The sequence below is a fragment of the Chrysochloris asiatica genome, unplaced genomic scaffold (genome assembly GCF_000296735.1).
Source record: "Chrysochloris asiatica unplaced genomic scaffold, ChrAsi1.0 scaffold00056, whole genome shotgun sequence".
Taxonomy (NCBI): Eukaryota; Metazoa; Chordata; class Mammalia; order Afrosoricida; family Chrysochloridae; genus Chrysochloris; species Chrysochloris asiatica.
Genome location: NW_006408574.1, coordinates 5,130,152 through 5,143,711, shown reverse-complemented (window position 1 = coordinate 5,143,711; position 13,560 = coordinate 5,130,152). Strand labels below are relative to the sequence as shown.

General features: G+C 43.9%; 1 protein-coding gene across 1 annotated transcript in view; it reads right to left on the bottom strand.

Annotated features, from left to right (window-relative positions):
• Positions 1–7,612: 7,612 nt before the first annotated feature.
• Positions 7,613–13,560, bottom strand: part of TMEM252 (transmembrane protein 252) — a 9,694-nt gene continuing 3,746 nt past the window's right edge. Inside the window, exon 2 of the mRNA XM_006863832.1 lies at positions 7,613–7,880. Within this exon, the coding sequence (XP_006863894.1) occupies positions 7,613–7,880 (268 nt within the window). The remainder of the gene's footprint in view (positions 7,881–13,560) is intronic.

The following is a 13,560-nucleotide window of genomic DNA, read 5'->3' as shown; positions in this document are numbered from 1 at the left end:
GTTTGTCTGGAAGCCCTGCTGAAACCCATCCACCATGGGTAACCCTGCTGGTATTGAAGATACCGATGGCCTAGCTTCCAGGATCACAGCCAGCACTCCAGCCATCATGGTAGGACACACGGACATGGGTGGTGAGAAGGAGTAGGCAGCCGTTACTAAGATGAACATCAGTGAACACACAGTTAGTGGGAGCCTGGAGGCTGAAGTCTGTGGAGAGGACGTGAAGCCTTTCTGCCCGGTCTCGTGGTGGTGCTTTGGGCTGAGAGCTGGCTGCCACGATTATTCTTTGCGGATAATCCAAGCAAGGGCAGAGGTTAGGATGTGGTCACTGTGACTCAGAGGGAGGCAGTGAGCCCCGCTCATTCTTGACACGGGTGGGAATCCTCTGACCTGGTGCGGTGACTCCTCCCTATCCGGCTCTCTAGATCACGTGACCACTGACATCGCAGGTGTTTTGGGTTTCTGAGCAGAGAAGGGGCTGAGAGCGCCTTTGGGGATGACGTAACAGCCAGTAAATCAGTCTTTGGTTCTACAGCAGATCCAAACGCAAGAGATTATCTGAGGCAGCAGAGCTTAGCAAAAGAGCTGAAAGCTTGTTCCGCTGCAACTGTGGGGTTCTGAGTGAGACAAGCCCATGCACTTGGCAGCCCACACGGGGTGGGAACCAGACCAGGTGGTCAGCTATGGGGAAGACGCGGACATTAAGCCCATGCCATCACCGTCTCACCATGTCTTTTAGTGCCTAAAGATCACAGCCCTAAGAGCCGCAAGGAGCATCGTTCTCCTCAGCACACACGAGTTCACCACAAATCAGAATCAACTCAGTGGCAAGCAGCAACATGTGCCCTGCAACCCCTGGGAAGTACAAGTGGTTATCAACCTAGACTGCTAACCCAAAGACTGGCTGTTCAGGTCCACCCAGAAGTGCCTTACAAGAAAATCCTGGAAATCTTCCAAACAATCCGTCATTGAAAACTCTATGGAAAATGGAACCAGAATGGACCTATTGAGACTGTTCATGAAGGGTGAAGAATACAACAAAGTTACTGAACAATTTCAGTATAAGTTGTTGAATGGGAACCTACATTCCCATGTAAACCCTCACAATAAATATTGTTTTAAAAAGATCATCGTATAGAGCACATGTTTACTCTGACACACCGGGACTCACCGTGACGAGGACTGGACTTGACAGTAACTGGAAACATGCCCACAATCGAGGCGAGCCGGAGAGCAGCTCCATCAATGACAACGTTTCGAGTGGAATTAAGAAGGACAGACGGGCCTGTTCGTGCAAGGACAAGCTAAGGTAAACGTTTTTGAGGGGAGGGGTAGAAAATGCATATGTTCCTCTTCAGATATAAAAAGGATGTCTCAGCCTTGGTTCTATAGCTTCCCTTACTATGTCCACCTGGGGGAGGTGAGCAAGCTTGCTCCTGAGGTGTGAGGCTGTGGGTTAATGTGCTGGACTGCAATGTCAGTGTGAACCGCAAGGTCAATAGTTTAAGTTCACCAGGTGTTCTTCAGAAACCCTATACAGGGTCACTATGAGGCAGAACTGACTTGACGGCATTTACCAACTGAGACACATCAAAAACTAAATGGAATGCATAAAAATTGATATTTTCGGCATCCGTGAACAGAAATGGACAGGTAGTGGTCATTCTGAATTGGAAAATCATGTGGTTTACTATGACGGGAACCGCAAATTGAAGAGGAATGGTGTTAGGTTCATGGGCACAAAGAGCATTTCAAGATCTATCTCTAAGTATAACACTAAGATAATATCCATCTGTCTACAAAGAAGACCAATTAATACCACTGTTCTTCAAATTTATGCACCAATATCTAAAACCAGTGATGCAGAGTTATTCCAGTTTCTTCAGTCTGAAAGTGATCAAGCATGCAATCAAAATGCATTGATAATTACTGGTGATTGGAATGTGAAAGTTGAAAACAAAGAGGAAGGGTCAGTCATTGAAAAATAAGGCCTTGGTGATTGCAACGATGCTCCCGATCACATGATAGAATTGTGTGAGACCAACAACTCATTCGTTGCTAACACCTCTTTTCAACAACATAAACTATGATACATGTGTATCTCACCAGATAAGATACACAGAAATCAAACTGACAACATCAGTGGGAAGAGAATGGAGAAGCTTAATATGATTAGCCAACACAAGGTCAGGTACCAACTGTGAAAGTTCAGTCTGAAGCTGAAGAAAATTCAAACATGTTCACAAGAGTCAAAATGCAACCTTGAATATATCTCACCTGTATTTAGAAACCATTTCAATGACAAATTTGATGCATTAACAGGACAAAAGACCAGAAGAGCTGTGAGATGACATCAAGAACATCATCCAGCAAGAAAGCAGTCACTTCAAAGACTGGAAAGGAAGAAAAGTCCAAAATGAATGTCAGAAGAGACTGAGAAGTGCTAACTGGAAGAAATGAGGAAGTGAAAGAGCTGAGCAGGAAATTCCCAAGGGCCATTTGAGAAGACAAAATCAAGTATTATAATGAAACATGCAAAGACCTGGAGTTAGGAAATAGGAAAGCAAAAGAGAATACTGTCAGCATTTCTCAAGCTGAAAGAACTGAAGGGGGAAAAAAGTCAAGTGTAGGGTTGCAATATTGAAGGAGTCAGTGGACAAAATATTGAATGACATGCTGGTGGTGATGTGCCGTGGAATCAGCTGTAAATCTTTATGGGAGCGGAAAGCCTCATCTTCTGTGGAACAGCTGGTAGTTTTGAACTGCTGACCTTGAGACTAGCAGCCCAATTATGCTCCTTATTGGATGATATAGAAAGCATTAAAAGAAGGTGAAAGGAATGCACAGAGTCACTGTACCAAAAAGACTGGTCAATTTTCAGCGATTTCAAGAGGTAGCATATGATAAGAACCAACGGTACTGAAGGATGAAGTCCAAGCTGCATGAAGGCACTGGCAAAAAAACAAAGCTCTAGAAAGTGACTGAACACAAATTGAAATGTTTCAACAAACAGATTCAGTGCTGGAGTTGTTCACTCATCTGTACAAAGAAATTTGGAAGACAGCTACTTGACCAACCGATTGGAAGGCATCTTTATTTGTGCCCAGTCCAAAGAAAGGTGACCCAATGGAATGTAGGAATCATAGAACAATATCATTAATATCACATGCAAGTGAAGTTGTGTGACGATAATTCAAAAACAGTTGAAGTATATCAACATGAAAGCTGAACTCAGAAGAGGTTGTGGAACAAGGGCTATCATTGCTGACATCAGAGAATCTTGGTTGAATGCAAAGAATAACAAAAAGATGTTTACTTGTGTTTTATTGACTATGCAAAGGCATTTGACTGTATGGATCATGACACGTTATGGACAATACTGCGAAAAATAGGTATACCAGAACACTTTAAGTGTGCTTACGAGGAACCTGTACATAAATTAAGAGGCAGTCATTCTAACGGAACCTGGGGATATGATTGTGTGGTTTAAAATCAGGAAACATGCGTAAGGGTTGTATCCTTTTACCATACTTAATGTGTATGCTGAGCAAATCTGAGAAGCTGAACTATATGAAGAAGAACATGATATCAGGAATTTAGGAATTCCCGTCAGGAATTTAGGAAGACTCATTAACAACCTTAGCTATGCAGAGGACACACCTGTGCTTGCTAGAAGCCAAGAGCACTTGAAATGTTTACTGATGAAGATCAAATTATATATTACATGTAAAGAAAATAAAAATCTTCACAACTGGACCAATAAATCATGAAAAATGAAGACCAGATTGAAGTTATGAAACACTTCATTTTGCTTGGATCCACAATCAACACTCGTGGAAGCAGCAGTCAAAAAGTCAAAGTATATATTGCGTTAGACAAATCTTCTGTTAAAAAAAACCTCTTTAAAGTATTAAAGAGCAAAGATGTAACTTTGTGGATTAAGGTGTACCTGATTCAAGCCATGGTATTTTTAATTGTCTCATTCCATGCCCAAATTGGACAGTGAATAAGGAAGACCAGAGAACAATGGATGCATTTGAATTACAGTGTTGACAAAGAATATTGAAAGTCTCATGGATTAACAGAAGAACAAACAGGTCTTGGAAAAAGTACAGCCAGAAGGCTCCTTAGAAGTGAAGATGTCATGGCTTAATCTCTCATACTTTGGACATGTTGTCAAGGAGGGACAAGTCCCTGGAGTAGGACATCAGGCTTGGTCAAGTAGAAGGTTAGCAGAAAAGAGGAAGACCCCCAAGGAATGGATTGACACAGTGGCAGCAACAGTGGGCACAAACATAACAGTGGTGAGGATGGTACCAGACTACGCAGAGCTTCCTTCTTTTGTACAGTGTGTTGCTATGAGTCAACCCAACTCGAGGCACCTAACAACAACTGAGACTTGCTAATGGACTTAAACACATCAGTGATCTCAAGGATGATGTAGGACCAGGCAACATTTCATTATGTCATACGTAAAGTCGCCATGAGGCAGAGACGACTTGACAGCAACGAACAATAGCAATTAATTAAGATCTGGAGACCACCACCCCTGAGAAAGTTCTTCTCTGCTTTTGAGTCACTGACCACACCTGAAAATGTTCTTCTCTGCTCCTAAGTCCACTGGCCACCCTGAGGACATTCTTCTCTGCTCTTGAATCCACTGGCCACACCTGAGGACGTTCTTCTCCACTCTTGAGTCCACCGGCCACAACTGAGGACGTTCTTCCTCACTCTGAGTACACTGGCCACCCCTGAGGACGTTCTTCTCCACTCTGAGTCCAGCGGCCACACTTGAGAATGTTCTTCTCCGTGCTTGAGTCCAACAGCCACACCTGGGAACGTTCTTCTCAGCTCTTGAGTCCAGCGGCCACATTTGAGGACGTTCTTCTCCGCTCTTGAGTCCAGCGGCCACACCTGAGAATGTTCTTCTCCGCTCTTGAGTCCAACAGCCACACATGAGAATGTTCTTCTCCGTGCTTGAGTCCAGCAGCCACACTTGAGGACGTTCTTCTCCTCTCTTGAGTCCAGCGGCCACCCCTGTGGCAGGCAGTGAGTCATGCTTCTCAGCTGTGCACGTTCTCTCTGTTCCCTTTCCTCATCTTCTAAGGACTCTTCCTGCCATCCACAGAATGATGGTTCCCATTTCATCACCATGAATTTTTTTGATGAAACATTTACCAACTCAACAATTAGAACCTTTACAATTGTGTGACGCTGAGGATGTGCATCCTTTTGTGCAACCTAACCTTTTTCCAAATGACCCCACCACCCTTATAGAAACTCAGCGTGCCCTCAGTGTTCCCTGCCCCACCTGCCCACTGGTCTCTGCATGTTTACCTGGATGGGCCCTATCAGTAGGATCTGACATTTGTCTCATTGTGTCTTTTTTGCTCAATACCATACCGTCAACGTGCATTCAATATGTAACATGCATCAGAACTTCATTTCTCTTGACAATGAGTCACATTCCATCATAAGTGTGAACCCCGTTTCATATATCAATTCATCTGCGGATGGGCAATTAGGTGTTTTCCACATTATAACTAATGCTGCAATGGACATTGGCATCATCATTTTATCATGAACTTGAGAAAGGGGCAGAAATACAATGTCTACATTCCCTGACTAAATCCTCCAGGAGGTAGCCTGGAGTATACAGTAGGAAACTTTGTTGTGACCCTAATGAATTTTAATTGTGGGGCCATTTGGAAAGAAGGGTTAGTTTGGATAATACCCATATTCTTGACATTTGATTCAGAGTAAACCAAAAACTAAATCCATTGCTATTCAATCGATTGTGACTCATAGCAACTCTATCAGGTTAAGACTGCCCCGGAGGGTTGCCACGACTGTAAATCCTCCTGGAAGCAGCCTGCCACATCTTTCTCCTACAGATCAGTGGGTGGATTGGAACAAGCAAGTTTTTAGTTAACAGCAGAGCGCTTAATCACGGCACCACCAGCTTGCCTTTGGTTCAGAGTGCATACAGTAACAAAACAAAACATTAGCAGAACAGCAATTGTTGTTGAATACCATTGAGTCGGTTCTGACTCATAGCAACCCTGTATAGGGTTTCCAAGGAGCGGCTGGTGAGCTTGAACCACCGACCTTGCAGTTAGCAGTCCAGTAATTATCCTACAGCACCACACCAGGATTCCAATAAATGCATATTAATATTGCTTTTCAGAAAGCCCCCAGCTTATTTTCTACATTAACAACTGTGGTTGGCGCGTCTGGATTTGCAATAGATTGAAATTCTCTGGGTGCTACCATAGTTCCACATGGAGAATATGATTCTGACTTATGTTTTTCAGTACTACCTGATACTAAAAAAAATAACTGAGAAAAGAATGTTTAGTAAAACATAAAAAAAAGAGATCACAATCATTTCTTATATAAACCAAAGTGAACATACATTTCATATGTCTCCCAGTAGCTAGAAAAACCATGTATTACAAATGCCAAATTCTAGAAGGATGAGAGGCCAGTGACAGAGCTTGTTTGGGTAAGGACATGTGCTCAGGACCTCAGGGAGGGGACATTTCGGTATAACCACCTGGGTCGAGGGTTGGAAAGAAATGACAAGAGGAATGATGTGTCATGTGGTTCATCGGTGACCACCTTCCTGCTGGACATCCATGAGTGACCCTTCCACGCTGCTATGTCCACAGTCCAATTCAGACTCCCTTCATAAGGGGATTCTCTTTTTATTAGGGGGAGGAGGGGAGTCCCTTTTTTTAAAATTGTGATGAAAACATACACAGTAAAACATACACCAATTCATCACTTTTACATGCAGTTCAGTGACATTGATGATATTCTTCAAGTGGAACAATCATGCTTGCTACCCTTCTGCAAATCATTCCACCATCAGGAACATAAACCCTTGCCACCTGAGCACACTCTCCCCCTGCCCTCTCTCCCCAGCTGTGGAGATGTGCGTATTTCATATAAGTGAGACCATACAGCATCTGGACTCGGCCTCTCAGCCTCTTTCCAAGGTCCGTCCATATTGTCACATCAGGATTCAGTTCTCTGTATGACTGTGGACCATTCCGTTGTGTGGATGGACAACACTGTTGATCCATCCGCTGTTGACAGACATTCCTGTGGTCGCCACCTGTTGGCTGTTGTGAGTGTGTACAGAGGACTTCTTTCCTGTGACTTCCTGTGTACATGGCAATGTCTGTGGTCTGTCCATGCCAGCGAGGCTGGGAACGAGGAAGCATGGAGATCCTGGTGCCTGGTCCACCTTCTTCCCACCAGAAGCACCCACACTCTCCCTGTGCTGTCCAAGCTCTGCCCTGTCCCCACTGTGTCAGTCCACCAAGGACACATCTTGCTTCATCAATGTAATGACTTGGGCAGGAAGCATGGAGGGTTTCGGGTGCTTCAGAAGAAAGGTCTAACCATAACGCAACCTCTACTGCCTTGATCGCCAATAATCAAAGCTCTGTTACTGCTGAAGGTCCATTTCCCCAAAGCCCCAAAAGCCCCCACTACACAGTGCTGAACACCCTTCCAGGGTCCCTGCTGCCTGGGCACATCGAGCACGTCTGTGGCGTATCCTCGGCTATCCTCAGCTGCTCCAGGGCAGACCCAGCCTGTCCCCCTATGGTCCCTGGACTGAGTCCTTTGTCAGCAGCTGGTCCCCACAACAGCCGAGACCTCCGCTGCTCTCAGCATCCCCGAGACTGCCCTGTAAAGTCTTGCATGTGGCTGCATATGCCATCGCCGTTAGGAACTCTTGGTAGGGAGGAGGGGCCTCTGGCTGGGCGTGGACATCAAGGCCCAGCTCTGTGTACATCGGCGGAGGGATCTCCCAGGTCTGCTTCACCGCACCCGGGCTCTCTTCGTAGGCAGGAGGGTAGAAATCTGGCCTGGATGACAAAACACACAACAAACACACTTATTGAAGTGATGTGTGGCAAAGTGGCAGACGTCTGCCTCTCTCAGCCCACCTCACGTGAAGCGAAGCTGTTAGCATTCATCCTGAAAGAGATACACTTCCTGCCTGGCAGCGACCCCTCGTCCTGCACGTGCTGCTCCTTAGACAGAAGTCTCTTGTCCTCCACAGGGTCCATTTCTCCAGTCTACTTTCCCCTGGCTAGACCTAAGTTTCCAGAAGAAAGGCCTGACGATCTTCTTCCGAAAATCAGCCAATGAAACCCCTAGAGAGCCACGGTGATCTGATCCCCATGGGGTCCCGTGTGTCAGGGGCTGACTCGGTGGTAGCCCACAACAGCATTCTTAGTTTTTCTCCACCCGTCTACCAGTGTGTTGTGCTGTGGCGGCTGGTATGTTGCTGTTCCGTTGGAAACTATGTAACGGATCTTTCAATACCAGCAATGTCACCCGTGATGATCAGGTTTCAGTGGAACTTCCAGACTAAGGCTAGGAAGAAAGACCTAGTGATCTGCTTCTGAGAATTCGCCTGTAGAAACCCTAAGGATCACAGAGAGCCTTATCTGATAGAGCGCTGGAAGGAGACGTAAGGACCATAGCTGTAGAACCCTGTCTATACAGTGATGAAGTAAATTCTAATCCTCGTCATCCTTTAGTGCATGTCCTCACAGCCAACCAAAGAATGAAGGAAAACCAACTGCAGGCGGGTCTCAACGCTGCCCTTCCCCATCTCTCCTTCAAATCTCAGCAGCTAGTTGCAAATCAAACGGACAGCTACGTTCATTCCCCAAACCGTTTCCACAGGCAGTTTTATGGGGACTGCAGCTGCCACCCCTCAGTGCCAACAGGCTCCTGGCTATGCACTGTGTCACCCAAGGGCGATGGCCTCCTGGGTAACCCCGCTCAGTGCTGACTCCATCTGGGGTGGGGTGGGGTGAGCTCAGCAGGTTGTGTATTTATAGAGTGAGTGTCGCTGGTGACTTCGGGGCGTGTTTATGGTGAGTAACCACAACAGAACATTGTAGCCACAGGTCCCCTCCAAATATCACCGGGCCCCAGGCCAACCAGCCAGAGCTGCTGGCCACTGTAAGAGTAAATGTCAGCCTTTATCCGAATGATGGGAGCTGCTACATTGCTGGGCAACAGGAAAGGTGTTGCCAGCAGAGAGGTAAACTCCTGCCTGGAGTGATTGGAGAGGATCTCGGGCATCTATCTGTTACCTGCTCCACAGCCCAGTTTCCTGACACTACCATTCACAATCCCGGGACTCTACCATTAGACATTTGTTTATTTGGATGCCTCAACCTGGGTACCATTTTGAATGCAAATAAAAGAAACGCAAGCCTGTAGCCTTTGAGTTGCTTCGAGCTGTTGCTGACTTGGTGAGTTACAGAGCAGAACTGAGCCCCTCAGGGTTTCCTTGGCTGTGATGTTGGTACAGAAACACATCACCAAGCCCTTCTTCCTCAACACCACTGAGTGTTTGCACTGCCAACCCTTCAGCCAGTGGTGGTTGTTAAGTGTCATCAAGTTAGTTCTGACTCACAGCGGCCCTGTATAGGGTTTCTGAGGAATGGCTGATGGGTTTTAATTGCCAATCTTGTGGTTAGTATTCCGGTGCTTATCCTACAGCACCACACCCGGAGTCCCAAATGAGGACCCTATCAATATCCTGTACAGTAGAGCTGTATGTGGCTGTTAAGTCAGTTCTGAGGAGCGGATTGTGGGGTTGAACCACCGACCTGACTGTTAGCAGTCCATCACAAATCATTTGTACCACTTAGGGCCTACATATACATACATCACCAAGTCCATATTATCCAATGACTGATCCTTCCCCTGTGCTCGACAGCTGGTGAACTTGAACTGCCGATCTTGCGGTTCAAAGCGACATTGTAGTACAGCGCATTAACCCACAGTGCCACACCAGGACTCTAGAAGAATGCATACCTCTATGATCTATGACTTCTTACATATCAGGCTTACTAATTAGTATAAATAATTACTAATTAGTAATAAGTATTAGGGATTCTGGTGTGGCGCTGTAGGATAAGCACCCAACCTCAAGGTCAGTTCAAATTCATCAGCCACTCCTTGGAAACCCTATACAGGGTTGCTATGAGTCAGAACAGACTCAATGCCAGTTAGCAACAACAGTAAGTGTTAATAATAATTGTTTAATAGAGAATTAATTGTTGTCGTTGGTAATTACAAGTCAGTTCTGACTCATGGCGGCCCTGCATGTGCAGAGCAGAGCTGACCCACAGTATTTATTTACAAGGTTACCAGGGCTTGCTTTCTAAGTGCCTCTGGGTGGGTTAGAACCACCAAACTTTTGGCTGTCAATTGAGTGCTTGAATGTTTACATCACCCAGGGACTCCTTAATAATTAGTCAACTATTGATAAGTAGTAATGACTAATTATGAATGGGTATCACTCGTCTTTCAGTCAGTCGTACTGTAGGGTCCTGCATGTTGCTGCGAATCTGGACGTTATGCCGCCGGTATTTTGAATTCCACCAGGATTGCCCATGGTGGACAGGTTTCACATGAGCTTCCAGACGACGACACACTAGGAAGAAAGGAGAGATGGACTACTTCTGGTTGCTTATCCAGCAGAACATTGTCAGATATAGTTATGGAAGGTGAAACTATGAATAGCAACAGAACACTGTCAGATGTAGTGCCGGAAGATGAGCCCCTCGGGTTGGAAGGCACTTAAAATATGACTGGAGAAGAGCTGCCTCCTCAAAGTAGAGTTGACGGTGATGATGTGAATGGAATAAAGCTTTCGGGACCTTTCTTTGTGGATGGGGCACAACTCAAAGTGAGGAGAAAAAGCTGCAAATACCCATTAATAATTGGAACATGGAATGTACAAAGTATGAATCTAGGAACATTGGAAATTGTCAAAAATAAAATGGAAGGCATAAACATTGATATCTTAGGCATTAGTGAGGTGAAATAAACTGGTATTGGCCATTTTGAGTCTGACAAACACAAGGTTTACTACACCAGGAATGACAAATTGAAGAGGGATAGCATCGCATTCATAATCTAAAAGAACATATTCAGAACAGTCATGAGGTACAACGCTGTCTGTGATAGGATAATATCCATAAACCTACAAGGAAGACCAGTTAATACCAGTATTTATTCTAATTTATGCACCAACCACTAAAGGTAGTGAGGTTGAAATTGAGGCATTCTACCAAATTCTTCAGTCTGAAATTGATCAAACATACAATCAAGATGAATTGATAATTATAGGTGATTGGAATGTGAAGGTTTCTAACAAAGAAGAAAGATCAGTTATTAGATAATATGACTTTGATGATGGAAAGAGATCACATGATAGAATTTTGTAAGACCAATGAGTTATTCACTGCAAATACCTTTATTAAGCAATATGAATGATAGTTATACACATGGACCTCACCAGATACCATACACAGAAATCAAATTGACTACATCTGTGGGAAGAGATGGTGGAGAAGATCAATATCATCCACCAAAACAAGGCCTGGGACAGACTGTAGAACAGACCATCAACTGCTCATAATGCAAGTTCAGGCTAAAGCTGAAGAAAATTAAATCTAAGTCCACAAGAGCCAAAATATGACCTTGAATTTAGAGATCATCTGAAGAACAGATTTGGTACATTAGAAACTAAAGATTAAAGACCAGGAGAATTGCAGGATGATATCAAGAACATCCTACAGGAAGAAAACAAAAGGTTATGAATGAAGACAAGAAAGAAAGAACAGGCCAAAATGGATATCGAAAGAGATTCTGAAACTTTTCCCCCAGAGTAGAGATGCTAAAGTGAATAGAAGAAATGAGGAAATAAAAGAGCTGAACAAAGGTTTTCAAAGGACAGCTCAAGAAGATAAAGTCAAGTATTATAATGAACTATGCAAAGACCTGGAGTTAGAAAACCAAGAGGAAAGAACACACTCAACATTTCTCAAGATGAAAGAGCTGAAGAAAAAATTCAAGCGTTAACTTGAAATACTGAAGCATACTATGGGCGATCGGGAGTCCTGGTGTGGCACTGTAGGATAAACAATTGGCCAAATGAGTCAGAACTGACCTCCACGGCAGCTAACAACATGGGCAAAATATTAAATAATGCACTAAGCATCGAAAGAAAATGGACAGAATATACAGAGTTACCGTACCGAAAGAAACAGTCGATGTTCAACCATTTCAAGAGGTAGCATTTGTTCGAGAGCCAATGGTACAGAAGGTGCACCAAAGAACAAGGCTCCGGGAATTGATGGAATACAAATGGAAATCTCTCAAGAAACTGATGCAGCAATGGAGGCACCCACTCATCTACGCCAATACATTTGTACACAGCTACCTGGCCAACTGATTAGAAGAGATCCCTATTTGTTCCCATTCCAAATAGAGGTGACCCGCAGAATGTGGATATTATCAAACAATATCATTAATATCACATGCAAGTAAAATTTTGCTGAAGACAATTCAAAAACGGCTGCAACAGTACATTGACAGGGAACTTCCAGAGGTTCAAACTGGATTCGGAAGAGGACATGGAACAGGGATATCATCACTCGTATCAGCTAGATCTTGGCTGGAAGCAGAGAATACTGAAAGATGTTTACCTGTGCTTTATTGACTAATGAAAAAGCTTTCAAATGTGTGAATCATCTCATACTATGGATAATATTGTGAAGCATGAATATTGCGGAACACTTAGTTGTGCTCATGAGGAACCTGTACTTAGACCAAGAAACAGTCGTTTAAACAGAACAAGGTGATACTAAATGGTTTAAGATTAGGAAAGGTGTGTGCCAGGGTTGCGTTCTTTCACCATACTTATTCAATCTGTATGCTGCACAAATAATCTGAGAAACTGGATTAAATGAAGAAGAACATGGCATCAGGATTGGAGGAAGACTCATTAACACCTTGTGATAGGCAGATGATACAACCTTGCTTGCTGAAAGCGAAGAGGACTTAAAATACTTACTGATGAAGATCTAAGAGCACAGCCTTCAGTATGGATTGCACCTCAATGTAAAGAAAACAACTCGTCCAATAAATAACATCATGAATTTGGAGAAAAGATTGTGAAGTTGTCAAAGACTTCATTTTGCTTGGATCCACAATCAACACTCATGGAAGCGGCAGTTGAAATTAAAGATAGGGGACCAACAATACTAGTAAAGTCTGCTCACTATGGAATGGCCAAAAATATAAGATCAAAAGGGCAACATTTACCTAAGGACAAAGTTGAGAAAGGATGGGAAGGATGGTGGAATGGAAATAGGAACTATAGTGAGGAAGTGGGAAAACTGTTGTTACATGGAGGGGATTGGCAGCTAACATTCATCATTGAGATGAAACAAAGTGTGTGATTTGAGGAATGCAAAGGAGATAATCTGCTCTGTTAACGTCCACTTAATTCACACTAAAAAGTTTTGGTTTTATTTTATAATTTTGTTAAATAAATTAAACAATGTATTGCATTGGGCAAATCTGCTGCACAAGGTCTCTTTAAAGTGTTGAAGAGCAAAGATGTCAGCTTGAGGACTAAGGTGAGCCTGATCCAAGCCATGGTATTTTCAATAACCTCATATGCATGCAAAAGCTGGACAGTGAATAAGGAAGACTGTAGAAGAATTG